The sequence below is a fragment of the Myxocyprinus asiaticus genome, chromosome 41 (genome assembly GCF_019703515.2).
Source record: "Myxocyprinus asiaticus isolate MX2 ecotype Aquarium Trade chromosome 41, UBuf_Myxa_2, whole genome shotgun sequence".
NCBI classification, from domain to species: Eukaryota; Metazoa; Chordata; class Actinopteri; order Cypriniformes; family Catostomidae; genus Myxocyprinus; species Myxocyprinus asiaticus.
The window spans coordinates 11650549-11675901 of NC_059384.1; the positions used below are offsets into that span (position 1 = coordinate 11650549).

Genomic DNA, 25353 nt, shown 5'->3' on the forward strand with positions numbered 1-25353 from the left:
AACCCAAGGGAACTAGACAGCGCTTTAAATTTTCAACTTCTTCAAATGCACCTATACAGGGAAGCCCTTGATTTGCTGTCTCATCAAATTTTTCTGATACAGATGTACTGGCAGCTGTAAGAGTATGTAACAGGTCCTTCTGTGTTTCCTGGTTAACTTTCCCAGTAGTGGCTTTCTTGGAAGCACATTGATCAGATTCCACCATAGCTACTTTAAGGCCTGAATATCTATCCACTCTGCCAAGCAAAGAAATTGAATAATCAGCACTATCGGAGACAATGTCAATATGTGTAAACTCCTCAACATTAAGATGTTCCTCAGAATCCTGTTCAGCTTCGGACTCTGAAATGTTCTCCAGAGGACCATTTAGGTCTTGCGGTGGTCTCAATGTGCATCCATCCAAAATCTTGTTGTGCATGTTTGGTTCAGTGTCATACTTCAAATCTGTGCCCCTGTAACCGGAGCTACCATGAAGCTTTTGCTGATTTTGAAGTAGGTCACCAGGCTCCCCCTGTAACAATGCAAAATCTGTACTTGACTTTGATGTAGACATCAGTCCATTTGGTTCGAGATAATCTGGGGAGGAATGATCAATGGCGACCTCTAGAACAGAAGTAAGATGACTAGCCTCCTCGTGGCCATGCCCTTTCCACATGTTTTCAACCGCACACGTGTTTTCTGTATATTTACAGGGACTGGAAACATTTTCAGATAAAGGGTTTTCATTTTCCTGGGCAGGAAATATTTTTAGAAGATCTGGGAGGCCATGTTCCTCATTTGGAAATGCTATATTTACTGGTAGACCTGAAGACTTTATGCTTCTCTCTAAGGGACTTTGAACTGTTTGTTGTGTTGCTGTAATTTTCTTTAAAGGGTCTGAACCTGATATTCTGTGGTCTCTCAGGAGTAATGAATTATCAAACAAAGGCTTTTCAGAGACAGCTGGTGCACCTGCGTACCTGACTGCGTCAGCCTCTGTAACAGACTGGTGCCCACACTCACTCCCAAGATCCTCCAAATTAATCAAGCAGATGCTGTAGAAACTCTGTTCTTTTTCGAAGCCACGGTCAGTGATTAACAGCTCAGAATTTCCCTCAGAGTCATTCAGCTTAGCTGGGCCCCAGGAGCATTTATTGAGTGTAGAGGTGGCTTGCTTTGTAGTGGACACATGTTTTGATTGTTCCATGTCACTGTGTACATCCCATGATGCTTGTGCTTGTTCTTCTTTTGCAAAAAGAGAGTCATCCAAGTGATGATCCTTTAAAATATGTGGTGGACTGATGCCCCGAGTATCTCGTGCAAGAGTGGACACAGAGATTGCATTTTCGCTCTTGTTCAAAACTCCAGAATGAGACTGCTGACTTTCACAACAACATTTTGCTCTCTTAATGGCATTTTCAGGTATTCTATGTTTAACAGAATCCAGTATTTCCATTTCCTTAATCTGGCAATTGCCTGTACTATGCACACCAATATCCAAAGCCTCATGGATAGGTGGGTCATCGACAGGTGCATCCCAAAATTCTGCCCCTTCCTGTACACTGCTACCTCCCCCTTTAATAAGACTGAGACTCACTGACAAGTTTGTGGTGGAAGCATTACAACAGGCATCCAGAGCAGTGTTCACGGTCCCATTTTGACAAGGCTTGTCTTCGGCTAGATCACCAACTGACCAAGCACTAACCTCTTCTTTAACTGCGGAACTCTCTGGAATGGCTGCCTGAAGAAGACTCATTCTCTCGCCGACAAGGTTAGGATTCAGCTCTTTGCTGAAACAACACCCCATATTTAAATTTGCGAAAGGAGAAATGCCTCCGTTACCCACCGCACAAAAACTTGAGTAGTTCCTCTCACAAGCTCCTCGGAGAGGGAAAGCGAGACAGAGGTGCAGACTATGACTGCAAACCCCCTCCCCCTCCCCAGACCCAAAATAGCACATTTAAATTTATACAAGTGACTCATGTTGGCCCATCACTCAAATGCAGAATCCTTCATATGATTGGTGCTGCAATGGACGCTGTACTTACATTGTATGAATGGGATCAGCTACTTGGCACAGTCCCAAAACAAGAGGGTGGTTCACACAACTCCCTGTTAAGCCTTTTCACAACGCCCTAAGCTGGGCGGGTGTCTCTGCTCTTTCGTTAGCAGGCTTTTATGCCCTAATCACAATGTGATTGCTTGTGAAAACATAACTCTTTCAGAGAGAATAACTGAGAAAACGTGGCTTATACTTTACCAAAAGATCAATCTCTTTCTCCTTTACGTCCTGTGACTGCTGCACCTGTGGCTCCACGATAGTTTTTCCTTCCTGGTCTGAAGTCATGAGCTGTCCAGGTTCTAGCTCCGTACGCAGAGCTCTCCAGACCACCAGTGAACTATAGGTGAAAGGGGAAGAAATTATTAATCTTTATTGATTAACAAATCAATCCAAATGAAAGCATAACCACTTAAGAGTACAAAATGAAAGTTATGTTTTTTTTAAAACATTGAAAGTGACATCAAGGGAGAAAGTCAATATCTGTTTTACTAAACTTAGCTGCCAAAATGACACAAATTCTGTAGAAGTCCAGTAACACTTTATAATAAGATAAAGTGTATTCGTTAACATTAGTTAGCACAATAGTTAACATGAACAATTACAGCATTTACAAACTTAGGTTAATTTCTACACACACCAATACATATTTACCGTGGTACTACAAAGGTATTTTGATAAATTAACATATCAATATTAATAAGTTATTCATGAGACCTAATGCACTAATGTTAACTAATAAAACAATATTGTAAACTGTTACTATAACAAAATAGTTAATTAAAAACAAAACATGCCACCCCAGCAATATCAAGAGCGAAGCTTTATAGTTTTAGCTGCTTAAATTGGAGCCTTCCGAGTTTTTTTTAATTTAAACTGTACAGTAGAGCTGTATCACGTCAATATCATTACTGTGGAAGTATACTGAATGAGCTGACATCAAACACTCAACATGTTCGTGAAATACCAGAAAGCCTTAACTGGTTCCCTATTTGTGCAAGATTGTTGGCAAGACTGCATTCACAAGAAACCTCTTTTAAATTCAGTCATCTAACAATTAAATATATAAATAGTTAAATGCATCTATGGTGTACATTGGAACAGCTACTTGCTTTCTTTGATAAAATGTTATGTGGAATATATTAGGTAAACAGATATCAGTTATTCATACAAATGCAAAGTAAGACTATTAATCCACATGCTTTGTAATAAAGATTTGATGCACGTAGAATCAAGAGATCATGAAACCATTTTACAAACTGCTCATCTGTTTGATCATGCTAAAGTCATATAAACAAAAACCCTACTAAAGCTATTTCATTTCAGTAATGCCAAGTTCTTTCAATCTCAACTCATGGGCGATGTTTACATTGGAAGAGTACACATACATGAAAGCATAGGCATGTAGAACCATAAAACTGCGAAAATAAATGGAACCAACTCTATCCACATGTGCCAAAGCACATGAATGCTGCAGGCCAACCCCACTAACACAACAGACAGCTTTTATAGCTGAACAAGCCAAACTCTTATCATAAAACTCACTTCATACAGCCAGATATCAAACACATACATATCATCTCCAACTACTGACCACAAAGCCTTAAATACAGTCTAACAGGGCATGTAAACAGAATGAGTATGTGTTAGCCTACATGCTAAATACTGGCAAATGGTAGCATGAAGACAGTTAGCTCGACTTGCTAACTTCGAATAGTGAATAAACGCTGCAGCTCTTCGTGCGTGGATAAAATAAACAATATAAACTATACAGAGAAGAAAGGTGTAATAAAATAAGCGTCATAATCATTCGCATACGTTTCCACTCACCTGTATCTGCTCTCCACACACGGGAGACTGCGGGCCCAAACGTCTCACTTCAACGCACGAAACTTAGAAAAACAAATCCGCGCAGGAAACTTTTAAACCACGTCGAAACGCCCGACGCCCTCAAATTACAACCAGCTCCTCGATATCAGGCGTGACAGTCAACTTTAAGGGAATGTTTGGTGAGGTTTAAGAGACTGGCGTTTGTTGTCGAGATGGTAACAACACGAGAGTGAATGTGTGTTATTCTTCAAAACGGCTTGAATCACAGTGCGAGGTATGCGAGAAACTATTACTGTAGGTGCGAGTTATACTGAGATATGATAAGGAACGACACCGCGCTAGAAAGGAGCCACACGCCTCTGCCTTCCTCGTGTATTTGTGTCCGGAGTTCAGCTCCACTCTCTCGGCCAAAACACACCGCGAACTCGCGCCGCTTTATGGAATAGCTCGCCCACTCTCTACTGCGGCGCTTTCAGTAACTCAACGGCTGTAGCTTCTATACGCTATTAGCTACAGTTCAAAGGGCGCTATCAATAGGGGGCGCCAAAACGCACCAAATAGTAAGCGCTGTAAAGTAAAATCTCAATGGGTTAGGGGTTAAAATTGTTAATACATCTTTTTGATGGGTATGGTAATGTACTGATATGTAATGTATTTAAATGTTAAGTTATCTAAACGATTTCTGGTGCATAATATGGGTAAATGTGTAATGAATTCAACGAAATGATCTTGATGTTTTGGGAAAGGTTGTAGCACCACTGCTGCTTCCCTGAGAGATAATGAATGTAACCAATAAGAGACGCCACGGAGCAACACGTGACTCGTGTGTGTTTGAGTGGACGGTCTGGTTCTCATTGAAAGATTCTTTTACCTCGGCTTGATTTTCTGCGGGATTTTTTGGTTGGTCGAGATAGTGTACGGATACTCATAGCGGCCAAAAAGTGTTGCTGATCCAGATTTCTGTTCTCAGATGTTCTTATTGTGTGTAAAAAAAATATTGATCATAAGTTACAGCTATTTTAGAGCCAAACCGCCATCCCAGATATGTTTAACGCACTGAATACATATAAAAGGGCCAAACAAAATCCCTTCCTTGGTCACAGTCCCCAGAATAGTTTTCAACATTGCTGAAACAAACGCAAATTTAATGTCTTTACAAAAAAAATAATTATAAGGATCCTTAATGAAAATAAAAATACTATTTTATTCATGCTCATTCTTCACAGGTATATTTTACATTTAAATACAATAAAGAGTACGAACCCAAAACTGTTTTCTGTTCATACACGGCTTTTATTTTTGCTTTGTGTTATATATCTTATGACCACCAGGAGGCGACCTCAGATCAGTCTCCCATTGCGCCATTTCGTTGCGATAAAAGCCGCCAGATGGCAGTTTAGGATTGCTTCTCGCAGGGAAGGCGCGGTTCTGCTTCAGGTCTAAATTACAATATAAAAATAAACTATTTAGTTAATGATTCGCGCCTTTTATTACTGACGCGTGTCCCGGATGACCCTCTTTTAGCGGCAGAGGTGAGTTTGTGCGAGTTTTGCAACAATTTCTGAATCTTTCTGTGGGGCGCGCGCTCACTGCGTAAACCGAGCTTGCATTAAAGATGGAGGACATGCGAGAGGGAGTGCGTGTATGTATGTGTGTGTGCGTGCAGAGGGGGATGGGATCAATTCTCAGAGGACAGTGAGTGTGCGTGCCCCCTGTCCTTGGTGGCACTGTCTTCCCTCACACTTATGGCTATATTATCTTAATAAGCTGAGAAGCGAATGATTTGGTGTGTTATTGTAGAGATGACTGTGACGTTATGTCTTCCTGCCGCCATGCGCGCAGACAGGCGCGCGAGACTCTAAACTGCTGTTGTTCTTTGACTGATGATGCGCTCGTGCAGATTGGAGCTCGTTTGAATTGTAAAGTCTAGTTTAATCCCCAACAGTCACATTTCCCTAGTTTCCTACACCTTCGCGAGTTGTCAGTAATTACATGAAGTTCTGAAGGATTTATGACATGGAGGTTGGTATTGGCAAAGTAATTTAAGTCAGTAAAGTTAAACAGCTCCACATCTTTGTCCAAAACATATATTCAAAACTCAGTTAAACTAACATGTAAAACATGAGAAGAAACTGAGTGGAACAGTATAGAATGTGCCAAGTTTTACTCACGGAGTTTAGTCATTCAAAGTCAGTTTTGCGAGACCTCCAAATTTAGCGGGTAGTTTACTTGATGGAGGTTTTTTTTTTTCTTTTCTTTCGTAAGCATAGGAGGAGTTTAGACACTTGGGAGTTCATACCAGTTCATTCAGTGTCTTGTAAATGCTCACTAAACTCTGAGGTGAACGTGTAGTCACCATATATTTTCAACGTGTAGTCATTTAGGCTATTAATATAGACAACAAAATTATGGTTATGGTTATTTCAATTGTTGAATGAAACAACAGTGCTCACAGACCACGTGAGAATTAAAAGGGATAGTTCAACCTAAAATTATAATTCTGTCATCATTTACTCACACTCATGTTGTTCCAAACCCGTATGACTTCCCTTTCTTCCATGGAACACAAAAGGAGATGTTTGGCAGAGTGAAGTCAGTCACCATTCACTTTCATTGTATGAAATAAAGATTCAATGACAGTGAGTGTAGACTGAGGCTGTCACTCCCTAACATTCTGCCTAACGTCATCTTTTGAGTTTGACAGAAGAAAGTTATACAGGTTTGGAACAACACAAGGGTAACCAATTTTGGTGAACATCCCCTTTAATGGGTCAGTGAAGTAACGTACCTGTTTGTAAAAATTCAACTTTAGGATTTATAAAACTAATCAATCTGTGTCACAGATGGTCAGTTCCTCAATCCAGACTGAATGAATATGACGTATGGTGCTGATAATACACTGCCTGGCCAAAAAAAGAAAGAAAGAAAGAAAGAAAGAAAGAAAAGTTGCCGTTTAGATTTAAATGAGCAGACATTTAAGAGCCTTTGATTAGATCATTATTGCAGTGATTAATATGTTTCAACTGGTAACCCTAACTGATGCAGTGTGTAGCTTCTATTTTGTTAAACAACCATGTCGGAAGACGTATCCCGTGGTCGTGGAAAAGTTGTTACTGTGTTTCACAAGGGGCAAATTATTGGCCTGCATCAAGCAATTAAACAACTAAGGAGATTGCTGAAATCACTGGAATTGGGTTAAGAACTGCCCAACACATTATTAAAACCTGAATGGATAGTGGTGAACCGTCAGCTTCACAGAAGAAATGTGGTTGGAAAAAATCTTGAATGATCGTGATCGGAGATCACTAAAACGCTTGAAGTCACATCGTAAAAAATCGACAGTAGAACTCACGGCTATGTTAAACAGTAAAAGAGAATTTCCACACACATAATGCGACGAGCACTTACAGGATTGGGACTAAACAGCTGTGTGCCCACAAGAAAGAAACTTGTTATTGAGGCTAATCAGAAAAAAATTATTTCAGTTTGCTAGGGAGCATTAAGATTGGACTGTGGAGCAATGGAAAAAGGTCATGTGATCTGATGAGTCCAGATTTACCCTATTCCAAAGCGATGGGCACGTCAGGGTAAGACGGGAAGGGCATGAAGCGATGCACCCGTCATGCATAGTGCTCACTGTACAAGCCTCTGGAGGCAGTGTTATGATCTGGGGTTGCTTCAGTTGGTCAGGTCTAGGCTCAGCAACATTATGCAGCAATAAAATGAAGTCAGCTGACTACCTGAATGTACTGAATGACCAGGTTATCCCATCAATGGATTTTTTCTTCCCTGATGGCACAGGCATATTCCAGGACGACAATGCCATGATTCATCGGCTCAAATTGTGAAAGAGTGGTTCAGGGAGCATGAAGAATCATTTTCTCAGTCCTGACCAGAAACCCATTTAAAGTCTTTGGGATGTGCTGGAGAAGACTTTAGGGATTGGTTCGACTCTCCTGTCATCAATACAAGATCTTGGCCAAAAGTCAATGCAACTGTGGCCGGAAATAAATGTTGTGACGTTGCATAAGATTGTCGAAACAATGCCACAACGAATGCCTGCCGTAATCAAAGCTAAAGGCGGTCCAACGAAATATTAGAGTATGTGAGTTTTTTTTTTTGGCCAGGCAGTGCATGTTTGCCCAATTAAAGGAATAGTTCACCCAAAAATGAAAATTATCTCATAGTTTACTCATCCTCATGCCATCCCAGATGTGTATAACGTCTGAAGAACACATGCATAGATTTTTAGAAGAATATTTCAGCTCTGTAGGTCCATACAATGCAAGTGAATGGTGACCAAAACTTTGAAGCTCCAAAAAGCACAAACCTATTCTTATACAAAACTGATTAGATCACTTCACAGGACATGGAATAAACCACTGGAGTCATATGGATTACTTTTATGCTGACTTTATGTGCTTTGTGGAGTTTTGGTCACCATACACTTGCATTGTATGACCTACAGAGCTGAGATATTCTTCTAAAACTCTTCGTTTGTGTTCAGCTGATGAAAGTCATACACATCTGGGATGACATGAGGGTGAGTAAATGATGAGAGAATTTTCATTTTTGGTTGAACTATTTAAGGTTTTGATTCATTTGCATAGCTCAAACTATATGTTTAAACCCACATCCTTTAAAATGTCACTTAAAATGTATATAGCGCACTGGTATACACCATTTGTTTTAAATTAGTCTGCTTTTTAGAGGTGAGATGTTGGCAGGTGTCTGTGAATTCAGATCTTGGCACAGTAAGCACTAAAACAAACTATCCAACTGTTTGTGCAGTTTCAGAGTGTTGATTCAGCATTAAACCATGATAGTGCAGCACTATAATTTATTTTTAATAGAAAGGAATTGGCCATTCTCGACAGAGATGCATAGAAATACTGCTACATGAGAAAAGAAAGATGTTGAAATTCACCTGCAATGCTGTATTTGTTCAGAAATGTTGGTGTATATTTATGCATAGCCTACTGTTTACATACATTAACTAGATTGTTTGTATAGATTGGATATTTTATGTTAGTTAATCAACTTAACCTGTAGCACTCTCTCATCTGAGTGGAAAACCCAGCTATATTCCCTAGTAATTTTCAAAAGTCTTATTTGGTTTGTATACCTGTCCTATGCAATTTTAAAAGATACTGTTTGTATTGCTTTTCAGTAATCCTTACATTTAGGCCTACATTTATTAATTTTGCAGAAGTGAGTAGCAGTACAACAAAAGTGATTATTCATAAAAAGAAAATTCAACAATGGGATGAGATGGGGGCCTGAGTAGCTCAGCGCATAAAGACGCTGACTACCACCCCTGGAGTTGCAAGGTCAAATCCAGGGTATGCTGAGTGACTCCAGCCAGGTCTCCTAAGCAACCAAATTGGCCCGGTTGCTAGACAGGGTAGAGTCACATGGGGTAACCTCCTCGTGGTCGCTATAATGTGGTTCTTGCTCTCGGTGGGGCACATGGTGAGTTGTGCGTGGATGCCGCGGAGAATAGCGTGAGCCTCCACATGCGCTATGTCTCCGTGGTAATGCGCTCAACAAGCCACGTGATAAGATGCGCGGATTGATGGTCTCAGACGCGGAGGCAACTGAGATTCGTCCTCCGCCACCCGGATTGAGAATTTAGCATTGGGAATTGGGCATTCCAAAATTGGGGAGAGGAAATAAAACAAAAAAAACAATGGGATGAGACAATGCTGCAAAGTAGGGATGCACCGATCTGATACCTGGATCAGTATCAGCTCCGATACTGAAGCTTTTAGACGGACCGGGTATCGTCCGAGTCATTCATGTGACTCGTGCATTTTATTCAAAGCCACTTGAAGACGTGCGATAGCTCTGTGAATCACAAAAGGCTGTGTTTACTAAGTAAATATATAGTATGCACAGCGCCAGCGCGTTAGTGAATGGTGCTGCTCTGTTGACACAAACTCGCACACAGGCTGGTGATGCACTCGTGGCGATTTTTTTGCCTTCACAGCGGTGCTACTCAAGAACAACATCTCAGATGTAGATGCTCAATAGTTCGGTTCACTTATAATATGGATTTAGAACAGCACCGGAGGTGCATTTTACCAGAATTTGAATAAGAAGTGAATTAAACTTCTGTGAACTTGCCTACAAACAGACACAGTTCAGAATGTCAAAATAAAAGCGTGAGGGTTTAAAAAGTGCACTATTTAAATATATTACTGTTGTATTTAAAATTAAAAGTCAATAATATTAATAATAATTTATTATTATTGTCATCATTAGTATTTGTTTACAATTTATAACAATATTTAAGTTGAATGGGTTCCAAAAAATAACTGTGTGAATGAAAAGTGGACTGATGTCTTACAACTAAATCTGAATCTGAATCCGAGATCTGAATCCTTTAAAGTCCAGATGCAAGTTGAAAAATTTTTTTGGGAAAAAAAGGCAAAAATAAAACACTGGTTTATTTTCTACTGAAGACTTGAAGACTGGAATTACTGTTAATTTTGCTGCTACATTATCCAGTATACTAGTTAATAATAAAGTGTTTCTTAATAAGCAATACATTTATATTGAAATAATGTGTAGTGAGAGGTTTGTGTTTCTTTACATATTAAAGAGTACTCCCAATTAGTTCCACACAGTAATGTAAAGATATTCTAAACTAATTATGCAAAAACAACAACACTGGTATCGGCTTGGGATCGGTATCAGCCGATAATCAGATTTCCGATATCGGAATCGGAACGGAAGAGAAAAAGTAGTATCGGTGTATCCCTACTGCAGAGTTTGAAAGTTAGCCAGAAAGGTACAGGCCCCTAACTTTTTTTTGACCCGAGACTATTGTGGTCAATTTTTGAGAGTCGATCTATGTTGTTTGAAGAAACCCACATTAATAGATTTGGACACTTTAGCATTTGATATGCATTCTGTTTTCGCACATCACACAACCCAAACTTTAGTAATGCCTTGAAAAATACAATCAATCTGGGGTTAGTTTATAGCAATAATCCAATATATTATTGAATTTAACATAGAAGTGCATTAGTCTTATTGTTGGTAAGTGTTTCTGTTTGTACTGTTGCCAGAGACATGATGGCTTTTTATTACATCAAATGAAGTCTGTGGTTTGTAATTGTCTTGTCTTATTCAAGGGAGACTTAGTCAGCAAAATGTAAATTGGTTGATTTCATAGTGGATTAGGGTTTTCTATTGTGTTGTCTGTTGTGACCATAAAAGTTTGGTCTTTTCAGGAAACAATTTAGTAATTTTGTAAAAAAATTTCTGTTTCTGCCCTGCCTTGTAAGTCAGTTCCTTGGCGAGCTTCAGCCCAAATGTGTGGATTTCCTTATGCCTCGCCTTTTGTAGTGTGATCTTCAGTGTACGGCGGAAATCCCATATTAAGGACAGCTGCAGTTGGTGTTGGCTCTGTCTCTCTGGAGAACTTTTACAAGGAGAAAATCTCTCCTTACTACATTCTACAGGTCCAGATATCATCGTTTTTGCATTATTTAGTGTTCATTTATCTGTGTGTGTTACACTAAAGGTCAAAAGGTAACCATTTGTTGCAGGAACTGCTAATACCATATTCCCCCTGTTGTGTAATAAGCCTGTATTATGAAATTACCTTTAAAAATGAATGTTTTCATTTAGAAATGCAACTACAAGTGAAAATTCTTGAAACAAGAAAATTAAATTATGCTTACAAAGCCTTATGTTGTAGTATTATGCCCTCTCTTGAGTGCCGCTGTTTTTAGTAAGTAATTTAGATGCATGACATGTATTCCAGAAGGCCGTTGTTGCTATGGAAACAACCTCACTGTCGGTCATATGCTCTTATCCGGGGCTTTTATTGGCTGTGTTGCTGAGATCAATGAGTGTTGCTTCAAGAGATAAGAAAAATATTGTGCTTCACCTGTGAGATGAATAGTTTTAATTACAGAAGTGGATGAGAAGTTGTAAAATAGCGTTGTGTGAGTGGCATTTTTAAAGTATTGTAAGTATTGTGCTTTAGGCAAGCATGCTACTATTGCTCATACTTTGGGTTAGGGTATTGGAAAAAAGTATTAAACTTCAGAATGTAATGCGTCCCACACAGTTTGTGCTAAAAACATGAATGATACCTCAAGATGTGCTGCTTGTTAAGAAGAAGGATGCAATTACTTATGGCTGGGTATCTACAGATTTCTCGATTTGATTAGATTCTGATTTTAATTTGATTCTGATTCATTAGGGTATATTTCAGTTATAATGTCTGTTTTGCAGACATATGAAATACATTTTCTATCAGCTAATGCAGTAAATTATACAGGGAACCTTATAACGTGGTCCATTACGAAAATATTAGGGCTGTCAATCAATTAGTATTTTAATGTAATTAATTACATGATGTGCTGATTAATCACATAGGCTACCAATATTTGCTGAGAAAGTCCTCCAAATAAAGGTAATTTAGAATAATTAAAATATTGATAAATATATAGGCCTAGTAAGTATTATAATTCAAATACATCATATTGTGGCAACAGACAAATAAAGCATTTTAGACTATACAAAAAGTGACTTTAAAAGTGAAAATATTGTTTATTTTATTTCTATATAATTTAACATAACCCTATTATTGGCCTACTTTGCTCTATTTTAAATTGTTGGTCTATGTACTCATGCATCAGATGGACACTTTTGGAACGTGTTACTTTGGTTGCATCACATCGTATTAGTTTTTCAGCACCAGTCATAAGTGCTGTGATTTTAGGACACTGTGTCAAGTTAAACGTAGTTTGAAACTTTGAAAAACCTGTCTCAAGATCCCTGAATTCTGTTGTGCTCTGTCAAACTGTTATTTTGAGCAAGAACGCATCATCTTTGGAACGCTGACTGCCTTCTACCGCATCAAGGTGGTACATAAAGCTGGAATTGCTCCGATGGTAGGAACTTTCCATACTATGGAATTTACGTAGAGGTCAGGGGCATAATTAATTGCATAAATGTTTTTAGCACGCTATTTTTCATATAATTAACTGCATTACATTAAACGCATTAAATCAACAGCCCCAGAAAATATACATTTTGAAGAAGAAAAAAACAACTACGCCCAAACATTCAATTACTATATATTTAACAGATAATAATCTTCACAACCAAAATGGAAGTAAACATTAAAGTAAAAGATCGATCTTGGGATTTTAAGAATCGATTTTGAGATCATTCAAATAAAAATCGCGATTAATTGGAAAATCATTATTTTCATCCAGCCTTGGCTTTTTTTTTTTTTTACTTGGGCCTGGAAGCAACCACATAGTAATGCCCTTGTAACTGCATAGCAACATGCTTAAAACCACTCCGAACCCTGCAAAACATGCTAGCATAGAGGCAAGCACCGCTCGCTTAAAAAAAAAAAAAAAAAAAAAGAATTATGTAATTTGTACTTTTAAACTGGTATGATGAATTCCAAATGAATCCATGTATGAGATGTCTTTATCTGAAAGATTAGTTTGCACATTGAGAAATCTTGGAGTGTATCGATGATAAGTTTGTATGCTTATTAAAGGTTCTTCTGTTTTCACCTCTATTTACATTATGTGCTTGTTAACAAAATAAACCCTACACCAAAAGTTTCTTAGCAGAGGACAGAGGTGTAGTAGATTGGAGTACATGGCCTACTTGACTAGACACACTGTAAAAAAATAAATAAAAAAAATATGGCGAACATGTTTCAGGCTTTATGGGATGTAATTTTGATGCCTGTATATTTTACGGTTAATTAACGTTTATTAAATGATATAAACTTGATACACTAACGTTCTGGAACTATAAAAATCTGCTTTTCACTTTATAATGTATTGTTGATCACTGTAATAATTGCAGAAAGGCACATGACAATGTTAATCAATAGTGGCCCTTCCTGGAGCAATGACCAATAAACATATAGAGACAGTGCATAGTGTGAATCAGACAAACACAAAAAACCATCAGGGTTACACATTTTAAAAATAATGCAATAAACATTAACTAAACTAGATCAAATATAACATGGAACACTCCAAAGTACATACATTATATTAAAAATAAGAATAAATATAACTATTCCCATAAAATATAATGAAAGGTATTGGTAACGCAGGGAATTCTGTGAACACCTGATTATTGTTTTACTGTAAATCTAACAATAATTTACCATAAAAAGTTAATGTACTCTCTTGTTAAACATAATATACATTTTTACCATTAGTTGTAAAAAGTATAATTTTACTGTATAAAAAATCAAAACAATTTATTACAACATTTTACCGTAAAATTACATCTTGTTAAATTTATTATATTTTTACCGTATATTTTAAGGTAACTATGCATTAACCAATTAACATTTTTTACTGTAGAATTTTTACAGTTTTACAGTTAAAAATATGGAAACATTTTTACAGTGATGTACACTAAATAATATTTCTTTAACATGTAGGCTAGTGCAGAATGTTTTATTGTGTAATCATTTACCAGCTAATTCTAATTAGCTATGATTGGCATGTAAGTAGGGCTGGGCGATTAATCTAATTTTATTTTAAATTACAATTTTTGCTTCCAACGATTATGAAAACAAGATAATCGAGATACAGTTGAAGTCAGAAGTTTACATACACCTTAGCCAAATACATTTAAACTCAGTTTTTCACAATTCCTGACATTTAATCGTAGAAAGACCTGTCTTGGGTCATTTAGGATCACTACTTTATTTTAAGAATGTGAAATATCAGAATAATAGCAGAGAGAATGATTTATTTCAGCTTTTATTTCTTTCATCACTTTGCAAACTGTAGTCTGGCTTTTTTTTTATTTTTATTTATTTTTTTGGAAGCAGTGGCTTCTTCCTTGCTGAGCAGCCTTTCAAGTTATGCCGATATAGGACTCATTTTACTGTGGATATAGTTACTTGTTTTCCTATTTCCTTCAGCATCTTCACAAGGTCCTTTGCTGTTGTTCTGGGATTGATTTGCACTTTTCGCACCAAACTACGTTCATCTCTAGAAGACAGAATGTGTCTCCTTCCTGAACGATATGATGGCTGCGTGGTCCCATGGTGTTTATACTTGTGTACTATTGTTTGTACAGATGAATGTGGTACCTTCAGGCATTTGGGAATTGCTCCCTAGGACGAACCAGACTTGTGGAGGTCCACAATTGTTTTTCTGAGGTCTTGGCTGATTTCTTCTGATTTTCCCATGATGTCAAGCAAAGAGGCACTGAGTTTGAAGGTAGGCCTTAAAATACATCCACAGGTACATCTCCAATTGACTCCAATTAGCCTATCAGAAGCTAATTGACTATTTGCCTAAAGGCTTGACATCCTTTCTGGAATTTTCCAAGCTGCTTAAAGGCACAGTTACTTAGTGTATGTAAACTTCTGGACCCACTGGAATTGTGATATAGTCAATTAAAAGTGAAACAATCTGTCTGTAAACAGTTGTTGGAAAAATTACTCATGTCATGCACAAAGTAGATGTCCTAAACTACTTACATGAATATGAAACCTGTGGAGTGGTTAGAAAATTAGTTTTAATGACTTCAACCTAAGTGTATGTAAACTTCTGACTTCAACTGTAAAACGATTATTGTGCCGTATTCCGTTTCCCAATGAAACACCCCGGTGTTATATCTTTAAAGCATCCTTTATTAAAGGTAAAATAATAAGGAAGCGGGTTATGAAAATAACTGGCCTTTCTCTGTGCGGTTAGCGCCACGTCTTTGAGTTGCGTGAAGTGACTGGGGGAGAGATTGAATCTTCTCCCGGCTGATGCTAACTCTGGCACGGGGACGCTTGTCACTCGCACGCGTTTGCTGCAGCTAGATAATAACGTGATGGCTCGCGACGTAGTGAATCATAATATATGTGTCACATTCACTGTGTGTATCTTCTGAAGAAAATTGTCGATACGCAGCTCTATTAAGAGAAAGCTAGTTTTTTTTTTTTTGTGAGTTAAAGATGGATCGAAGTGAACAAAGGTGAGAAAGTGATAGTCTTTTTTTTGGCTTATTTTCCAGAATAATATCTAAAACTCCTTTAAAACAACGTACATTTACTTTAGAAGCTATACTGCAGAAGAAAATATTGCTATCGGAGAATTTTGAATACAGTAGTTAATCAGGGCTCGACATTAACGCTTGTCTGGGACAAGTGTTTTTTTTTTTTTTTTTTTTTGAAGGGGCAAGTGAAAGAAGTTTACTTACCCGACCGACAAGCAGACTGATTAAAACATCAATAACAAAAAAATAACCAGCTATATTGATTGACAGGCGGGGGGGGGGGGGGTGGGTGTGTGTGTGCGCGCACGTGCGCGCGCTGAACATGCGCATGTGTTCTGAAAATGCTCATGCCAATGCACACCTGAACGGTCAAATACATTTCAAAATTCCGCCGAAATGCCCGTCTTGGTGAGGTATTCATGTAAACACAGAGAGTGATGTCTAAAGTGAACGAAAACAGTGGTGAAAAAAGTGGATTTGTAGTAAAATGTTGCACTTGTAAGTATAAATGTAAGCTGACCACTCCAGCCAGGTCTCCTAAGCAACTGGGCCAATTTATTTGGACCACGGCTTGTGTTGCTTTACCAGCAGCTCGGCGGCAACATTTGGCGGTGCTGAGGCAGCCGGTGTGGGGTTTTTAGCCGGGCGCTGGACGAGCCAGTTGTGATAAAGTACTGCTCCATTTTTAGCATAAAATGCCCCATAGCCTGTGATTGTTGCCGAGTAATTCTCAGCAATTCTTTTCACAGAGCTTCTGAAAAGGCCGGCTGCAGACACCAGAGCATCAAATAGAGCAGCTTTTCCCACGTCACGCAGCCAGCTGTGACGATCCAAAAACACCAGGTTGCTCATTGACTTGCGGTGACTTTAATGGCTCACAGCGCTAAGTCCGTAGCGGAGCCCTTTGAACATCTCTGGATCGTAGCCTTGCTCGTCCATTTGTTTGAGGAGCTTAGCTTGGAAAACTTGGAGCACCATCATCGCGTGAAGTGCGTTAGCAGGCAATGTCAAGTGTACTGAGTCATAAGGGAATGAGAAAACACTCACTGCTCTTGACTGGGTAGTTTTAAAAAGTATTAATGTATTATAAACATAGAGTGAAGACCAGTAGTATGTTGCATTTCATTCATTGCACATAGCTACTGCTGTTAAAAACTTTTAAAGCTATTAAAAACTATAAAAAAGCTATTATTTTTTTGTTCTATTATTTTTATTTTTTTATCTATTTCTATTCATTGCTGTTTTTTGTTATTTTATTACTGACTGTTTTCTAGTCTTGAATAATTACTTAAGAACTTGAAACATCTTCTTCCATAATTAACATATTAACTAGTGATATTTATTGTGGTATTGAAGCTAGTATTGAGAATTGACAAATTTCACTACTGAATACAATTTTGGTATTGTGATTAATGTATAGTCTTTATTGTACATGGTAGATCTTGCTGCAATAACATGAGGGAAAAAGTAGATCTCATTCCATAGAAGTGTGAGCACCCCTGCTGTAAATGATGGTGATGAAGGCTTTTCTTTATTTGACTACCATATGTAATATAAAATAATTATCATATGACAATAGCCGCCTCCTCTTCCCAGTGCAGTTTACATTTAATGTTCAAGGAAATCCACTGTTAAAAAGACAATATTTGTAAAAAATTCAGTAAATGCATGATGTTCCCAAAATTGAGTAATCGTGATTTTAAGATTTACCAAAATAATCGTGATTATGATTTTTGCCATAATCGAGCAGCCCTACATGTAAGCCCTTCCCATTTTCAAACAATGTAAGAATTTAAACCAATTCAGTTAACCAAAAAGATGTGGGGGAATGATCCGCTCCTCCATCTTGTCATCGTCACCCCGCTTCTTAGGGACGCCCTTCAGCCAGGCTCACGACGGGAGTTGGGCAGGAGAGCGAGAAGAGGTGCATAATTAATAAGCTTTGTTCTAACAGCAGTGAATGAAGCATACCTGATGTGAATAATGCATCATCACCACTGTCTTTAAAATGCAGAGCGCACTTCTTGGGGAGCCGGCTTCAAATCTCCATGTGTGCACACACTGGCATCCTCGCACTCCCAGGACCAGAGCTGGGAGGGTTTGGACAAGTTGGATGCGCCGCTTGACCCGCTCCTCGGACCCCCTGACAGATTAAATATGTCGCCGGGGGAGAACAGCACACGTCACGGCCGATGTGCTAGAGGCCGGGCCACCTTCCCCTCTCACCTGCCGTGGGCCTGGGAAGTCAGGCCGCCAAGGACGCCGCTGCCTCTTGCGCCGTGGACCTTGGGGGGGAGCATGTGTGGCCGACGGACCCAACTCATGCCTGGGCCATTCCATAGACCTTCACAGAGCCCCGTCTCACCACGAGGATGCCAGATTCCCCTTTGTTATGAACACTATTCCCCCTGGACACTTATTTTTCCCCTTTTATGGACATTTTACTTTTATTATTTCCAATAAATGCCTCTCAGAGGCTTGATGCCACACCCACTGTGTCTGTCTCTTGCTCACCCTGCCACAAAGATCTTAAAGATAAATTTACCATTGTTCTTTAATATCACAAAGCTAAAGACTCAGATGTTGATGCTCTGTCACACTATGTCCCACTCACTTGAAAAGACCTTGATTACGCTGATGTCTTATGACAGATTTTGATCTACAAAACATTGAGCTTTATTTCAAATCAGAGATGGGATTAAGCATCTGAAAGACAAAGTGATAGGAGTGCTTCTTATCTCACTTTCTCTCAGGGCAGTTGTCAAGCTATGATCGTTAGGGACTGCTGACTGTCCTCAGTGAGTGTGTTTATGAGATGAACAGATGTAGAGAGGTAAAAGTTTCACTAATCCACTCTGAATTACCCAGGATAAAGAATCTGTGCTCCTAAATCAGCCATAGGCTAGTGTTAGATATGATTGGTAAATATCAAAGATAATAAAAATATAACGTGGGGTCTAAATGTCCGAGACCACTAGTGAAAATACTTATTTTTTTTTGCAATTTTCAAACGTAATAAAAGTGTTCATAATAAATTATATTCTCAGCAAAATAAAGTGAAATGTGAGTGAAGTGAAAAATGAACATGTCAGTTTTTTTATAATTTTGTATTGTCCCCAAGTGCTTTAATGGCAGCATGCACTCAAGCTGGCATGGACAAGTTTGTGCAAAACCTGATGATCCATGTTATCCCAGCAGGATTTGTAGGGATGCTCCGATCAGGATTTTTACAGCCAGTACCGATTACAGATTTTCTTGTCATGTAATCGTCCAATGCCATTCATTAAACTTTTATCAGGAGCTCTATGATAAATGTCTATATTGGGCGAATTCCAGTCAAAATTGATCATCCCTATGCCTTACTCATTACAAAGGGAAAAAGTTATTGATGTGGTCTCTCCATAGAGAGCATGGCATTACAGTTTGAATGTACCCTTCACTAAAGGTTTTGTAAAAGGGCCCTCTGTGAAAAAATAAACTTTCTTACTTTTGTTTGGAACAACTCTTCGAGTGGCGTCCCCTTTCCGAAGTGCACTTCGAGGGCGCAAAAATGACATTTGGAAAATGCCCATTATATATTTCTTGTCACTGTTAACTGAATTTCCCTGCTGGTTAAACAACAGTTGTTGCTTTTTTTGCTGAGAAAATAAGAAAATACTGTCGATTGGTTAATTGATAATCAACTAATTATTTGCAAATTTTTAAATGAAAGTTTTTGTAATAAGCCTTAAAATAAGTAGGCTGACACAAAATATTCTCTATATAAGAATAGATAGCCCAGAAAGAACCAGACTTCGTGTCAAACTGAAGTTAATTCGATAACCTATAGGTGCAATTAAACTAAATGTGACATTTCTGGTAATTTATTCATTGTCACTATTTCATGTAATTATTGTTATTCATTTTATTATTTACATTTTATTATGTACTATTTATTGCATCATATTATAGTATCTAAATATTGTATATAGAATTATTTTATTTGTAAATGTTCCCTGCCTTTCATTTTGTTAGATATTGGAAATATTTGTTCCTCTTTGACTTGTACCCGCTGGAGCTTTAATGAGGGAACCACATGCTCTCTCGTGAGGCAAGAGATGAGAGAGCGGGAAAACAGTGTGGACTCAAAAGGTGCTACTGTTAAAGACCCTGTGAAATCAAAATAAAAAAGTTTTGCTGCTTTTAGTCTATATTTATTAGCATTTGTTAAAAAGGTTTTTTTTTTTTTTTTTCTCCCCAATTTGGAATTCCCAATGTGCTTTTAAGTCCTAGTGGTGGCATAGTGACTCGCCTCAATCCCTCATGAGAGGGATGACGTAAGGTCACGTGGAGGAGGAGTCAGGAAGCGCGTCATTGTTTACATTTTATTATTATTATTTAGAAATTTATTTTTTATTTTGTTTTGAAATTTGTTTTGGACTGTTTTGGTTTGTGAACTGCGCTTGGTCTGTGCTCTGCAAGTTTTTATTGTAAACAATGACTCGCTTCCTGTCTCCTCCTCCACGTGACGCATGACCTTACCAACGAGCTTGCGCACTCATGAGAGGGATGACATGTCACAGAGATGTATGGATGTATTTGTAGTTAAAAAGTATATAAGTATTGTTTTGTTTCTAAAAATAATATATTGTTTGGGTTCAGAAGAACTTTATTTGTCATTGTGGATTATTTTAATGCACTCTAAATATGCATTTTGGTCCGTCAAAAAATGGAGTACATTCACTTGCATTGTTTAGAGGAGGAGGCCTGAAATGAAATCCTAAAAGTCTTAAATTCTGTTTTGATGAAAGAAACTCAGATACATCTTGGATGTCCTGAGGGTGAGTAAATTATCAGCAAATTTTCATTTTTGGGTGAACTACTCCTTTAACTAATTTAATGAATAAACGGTTCACTACATGGCCCAGTGTGATCATTAAAGCGCAAATGCTGTGATTTTAATTATATAAGTTCTATAAAAATAATGCTTCAGAGTGGATTAGTGCTCTGCTCTGTCATCTCTTATACATGGCGAATGATTCTCATAGTCTGTGGAGTTTCCAATGTATGAGCGGTCTGCATTACACATTCATTTAAAGCTCATGCAGCTTGAATGCAGACTAAGATTGCAGCATTTCACGGTTTAATAATCACACTGGGCCATATCACGATTTTAATTTGATTAGTTGTGCATTGTAAAAGGAGTAACAGAGCACACGCTCAAATAACGTGAGCATTTGAAAGCAGTCGTGTGTCAATAAGACAGTGTGCGCGTACCGAATTAAGTCAGTGCTCAGTACTACCGGTACTGTAGAATCACTGGTTTTGTTACATCTTTTTTATTTTAGTACCGATTTTGTACCGAAGTACCGGTACTTTTGACAACACTAGTTGGAATACAGATCAATTTTGGTGTCTAGGTCTGAGGTATTGGCCCTGGCTGGCCAGTTGATAGCCCTGGCTCGCACTGGCTCAACAGTTGAAAAGCTGCTAATGGAAACAAGGAAATCTGGCCTTTTGTACAAATGAGTTAACATGGTCAACATAACAAATTTGCTTATTTGATTAGTAAGCACAGAATCTTAGTCTAAATATTTTGTATTCATTTTATGTCATATTGTTTCTTTGTTTACAATTTTTTAACATCCTAAATTTCCATGTTTACATTTAGATTTTAAACAATTGAATATTTTCAATATGGTCTCAGTCTTCTGGACGATAATGGTATAATGGGAAATAATGGTGCTAATAAAGAATGTAACTTAATAATTCTGAAACCAGTGCAGATAAGGGCAAAACATTATTAAAAAAAAATTACACACTGCATCAGTGTTTGAAAATAGTATGTGTTGCATTGCAGCTAAAATGTGATGGACATCTGCATCCAACTTTAGAGTGCTGAGAAGAATCCTCAGAGTTTCATTCAAACAAAAATATCTTTAATCTTCAGTGGAACATAAAGGATGATTGTTGGGTGGATGCCAGCTACATTTCTCAGCTGTGTGGATCAGAGTCAGGGAAGGTAGCTTAAAACTGTGTGATGTCATATTGGCATTGTTAGTTGTGCACAGCAAGCTAGTTATGCTGTTGAACACATTGTTTTCTTTGAAGGGACTCAAACCAGATAATCAAACTAATGATTCTAGTGATGTAAAGTTGGCAGTCTTGGATGGAAAAGTTTATATGTATTTGCAGAAAGATAAACATGATGCAGTCTGTTTGATTATATAACATAACCATGAGATTCAGTTCTTCATTGCACAAAACCATCTGTTAGACATCAGAAGCAGCATAATAGGTTCTGAAGGATGCATTTTTAGGTGAATTTGAACAAATTGTGCATGATGCAAACCATTTAGACTGGGCATTTTGGGCTGTTGATATAAGCTATCGCTAGCTGAAATGCCCAATTAAACCAAACTGAGGTTGTGTGATTAGAGTACCAGAGTGTTTTTTTTTTTTTTTCCTTCACATTTACCCCCATTACTGATTCTGCTAAGGGCAGTTTGACAGGAATATGTTCATTGAACAACAGGAAAGTAGCCAGTTAGCATCATTGGCTGCAGAAAAAAGGACCTAATTGGTCTGATTTAAAAGCATCTCACCAGGCAAGTGCCAAGAATAGCCTCATTTCGGTGTCACCATACATTGCAAACCTTTTAATAGTGTGTCCCCAGACTGTAATGAATCTATGCTGCTTACTTTCACCAGTTCGATGCAGAGCTTCAAGTCCATTAGCACATTCACTGATCCATTGAGTTGCTTGCAGAGATTGTGCAGTGCCTCTTTTCAATTTGGCATTGCTGTGAGAACCATTAACTCTTGACCTCTCCATTCATTTTACGCACTGCTGTCACACGTAACTGACCTGTTAGAAAATGTATACTGTGCTGATTAATTATGCAGGAAATATTAAACATGATCATATACTGTATCTTTGATTTGTAATAGTAATTGATTGGAATATCTGGCTAAATACAACAGAACTGGTGACAAGCCTGTAATATTATATTGTACTCTTGAATTAAAAATATGGACAATCCCTTCACAATATGTAATTTGTATTTGTCCCGCAGAGCTCAGCACAATTTCCCACACTCACTCTGCTCAAATCTTAAACAATTATGTGCACGTGTATCTTTCTGATTTTCCTAAACAAAAGAAAATGTGCTAGTTTCTTGATTTTTTTTTTTACATGGGTAAATAAACACTCAACAGCATAAAATGCTTGAGAAAAACATGCATCAGTCCAAATGCAACATGCAGCATTATTTGGCTGTTGTGAAACACGTCATACATTTTTTGGCGTCTTACCATCAGAAACTCGAAGAACTTAAGAAATAGTGATATTTAAAGGGTGCAAGGGCTGGAAAGTGCAGATTTATAGGCTTTTTACCAACATGCCAGTACGCACGAGATTAATATTACTAGTGGTTATTTTTACAGTGCGTTTCATAGTAGGTAAAACATGTTGTATTTTTTTACCAATGCAGGAACGTGCAGTCTGGAAAAAGCCCAGAAAAATGACTAACATGACCGTGAAGCTCTGGTAATTATTACTGTACCCCACATCCCCATATAAAACTAATTCCATCTGAATAGGGCTTTAGCCGACATCGTGTAGGATCATGTTAAGGCCGTAGAGTGCTTTTCCTTTATCGAGCAAAGGTCATAAACGGTTTAAGAAAAAACAATTAGCACATGTAATTTTTTGCCCATTCACTGATTTTGCATTGCATGTAAACACCTTTTACCTGCCATTTTTACTGGCTTAACCAATGTGCGCAAATTCTGTGTGCATACCTTTTTAAAAGTTTTTACATCAAAAGCAGAAAATCCAGATGATTTTTTTTTTATTATTTCATGTAAATAGTTTTCTTGCATTGTCTGACTTTTTTGAAGACACAGCGTATTGGTGTGCATGAAAACATTATTTGTCTCGTTTCTTTGTTGTGGTTAAAATGAACATCTGCACTACACTGCTCATCTCTGGTGTGATTATGTAAAGTGCATAGCTGTTTTCTGCAGCAGAATCCCAGGGTTTCAGCCTGGGCCATATTTACTGAGATATACAAATCTGTATGGGGGAGGGGAGCATTACAGATGCACTGTAAGGGGTTTTAGTTCCTACTAATGTCCACTCAGAATACCAGCTGACTGCAGTTTTGTCTTGTAAATCCCCTCTTTGACCGTATCTTGTGATGTGGGGAAGTCCAGCATGCATACCTTTTTGTATTTCATCAAGAGCTCTGTTTCATGGTTGCGAGCTGTGAAAAGCCAAAGTGATTTGAATCCTCAGTATCCACAGAAACATCTACTACAGTCTGGAAGCTCTCATCTGGCGGTGGGGAGCCATCTTGTGTTAGTTAAAATCAAATCATGTGTGTAGATGCACCCAACTGAACTGTCTAAATCGCTTTCTTTAATAGATCATGTTTTCTTGCTCTGAAAAAATTTGTCTGGTCTTATTTCCCATTTTCTCTTGACATAAATGATTTATCTGTTGTGTCTTCCTTCATTTTTGCTGTTTCCACAGCAACAGGGAAAAACCATGCTTGGTCTGCCCCCTAATGGCAGTGTTTCTTTTTTAAAATGTGATTTGGTATTTTTTCATCATGCACAAGTAGTTAAGACAAATTTTGGTTTGTAGTAATACATTAAAAAGTAGTTATCATGATTGCATTGTGTGCTGTTGCATATTTTTATCATCTCATCCCTGGAGTGTGGTTTCATTGAAAAAGCATGGCTTGCGCTGCCCCTAGTGGCTTTGTGATGTTAATAATTTTACTTCAATATCAATTGTTTTAAAATGGCAATTTTAAAAGTTTGATTTTTATATTTTAATTCATATATATTACACACACACTATATGGCCAAAAGTTTGTGGACACCATATGTGCTTGATGAACATTTGATTTCAAAACCTTAAGCATCAATTTCCCCCTTTGCTGTAAAAACAGCTTCCACTCTTTTGGGAATGCTTTCCACTATACTGTATGTAGTAACATGGCTGCAGGGATTTGCTCTCATTCAGACACAAGGCTATCAGTGAGGTCAGGAACTGATGTTGGTCAATGGGGCCTGACTTACAGTTGCTGTTCCAGTTCACCCCATAAGTGATCAGTGGGGTTCAGGTCTGGGCTTTGTGCAGGCCAGTCAATTTCTTCCACACCAAACACAGTAAACCATTTCTTTATGGACCTCACTTTGTTCACAGGGGCATTATCATGTTGGAACAGAAAAGGGCTATCCCCAAACAGTTGCCACAAATTTGGAAGCACACAAAGCCCAAGCCATTACATAAAAAAACATTAAGATTTTTCTTTACTGGATTTAATGGAATAACCAAATTCGTTAATTAGAAGGGGGTGTCCACAAACTTTTGGCCATATAGTGTGTGTGTGTGTGTGTGTGTATATAATATAATATATATATATATATATATATATAATATATTATACACGGGTGTGCTCAAAAGTTTGCATTCCCTGGCAGAAATTGTG

The 25353-nt window shown here is 38.0% G+C and overlaps 2 protein-coding genes across 4 annotated transcripts in view; one reads left to right on the forward strand and one right to left on the reverse strand.

The window, feature by feature from the left end:
* LOC127431615 (la-related protein 4B-like) overlaps positions 1-6274 on the reverse strand; it is a 31563-nt gene extending 25289 nt beyond the window's left edge. For 2 of the 3 annotated variants that reach the window (XM_051682126.1, XM_051682124.1), the window contains exons 1-2: positions 3869-4342; positions 2240-2378 (exon numbers count right to left, since the gene is read on the reverse strand). In XM_051682126.1, coding sequence (XP_051538086.1) covers positions 2240-2326 — 87 coding nt within the window. In that variant the 5' untranslated portion in view covers positions 2327-2378; positions 3869-4342. Of the gene's footprint in view, positions 1-2239; positions 2379-3868; positions 4343-6039 lie in introns of those variants that run through there. The other variant, XM_051682125.1, reaches the window with a different exon arrangement.
* LOC127431606 (cohesin subunit SA-1-like) overlaps positions 5251-25353 on the forward strand; it is a 36435-nt gene continuing 16332 nt past the window's right edge. Inside the window, exon 1 of the mRNA XM_051682101.1 lies at positions 5251-5400. The gene's annotated coding sequence lies outside the window, so the exon portion shown is untranslated. The remainder of the gene's footprint in view (positions 5401-25353) is intronic.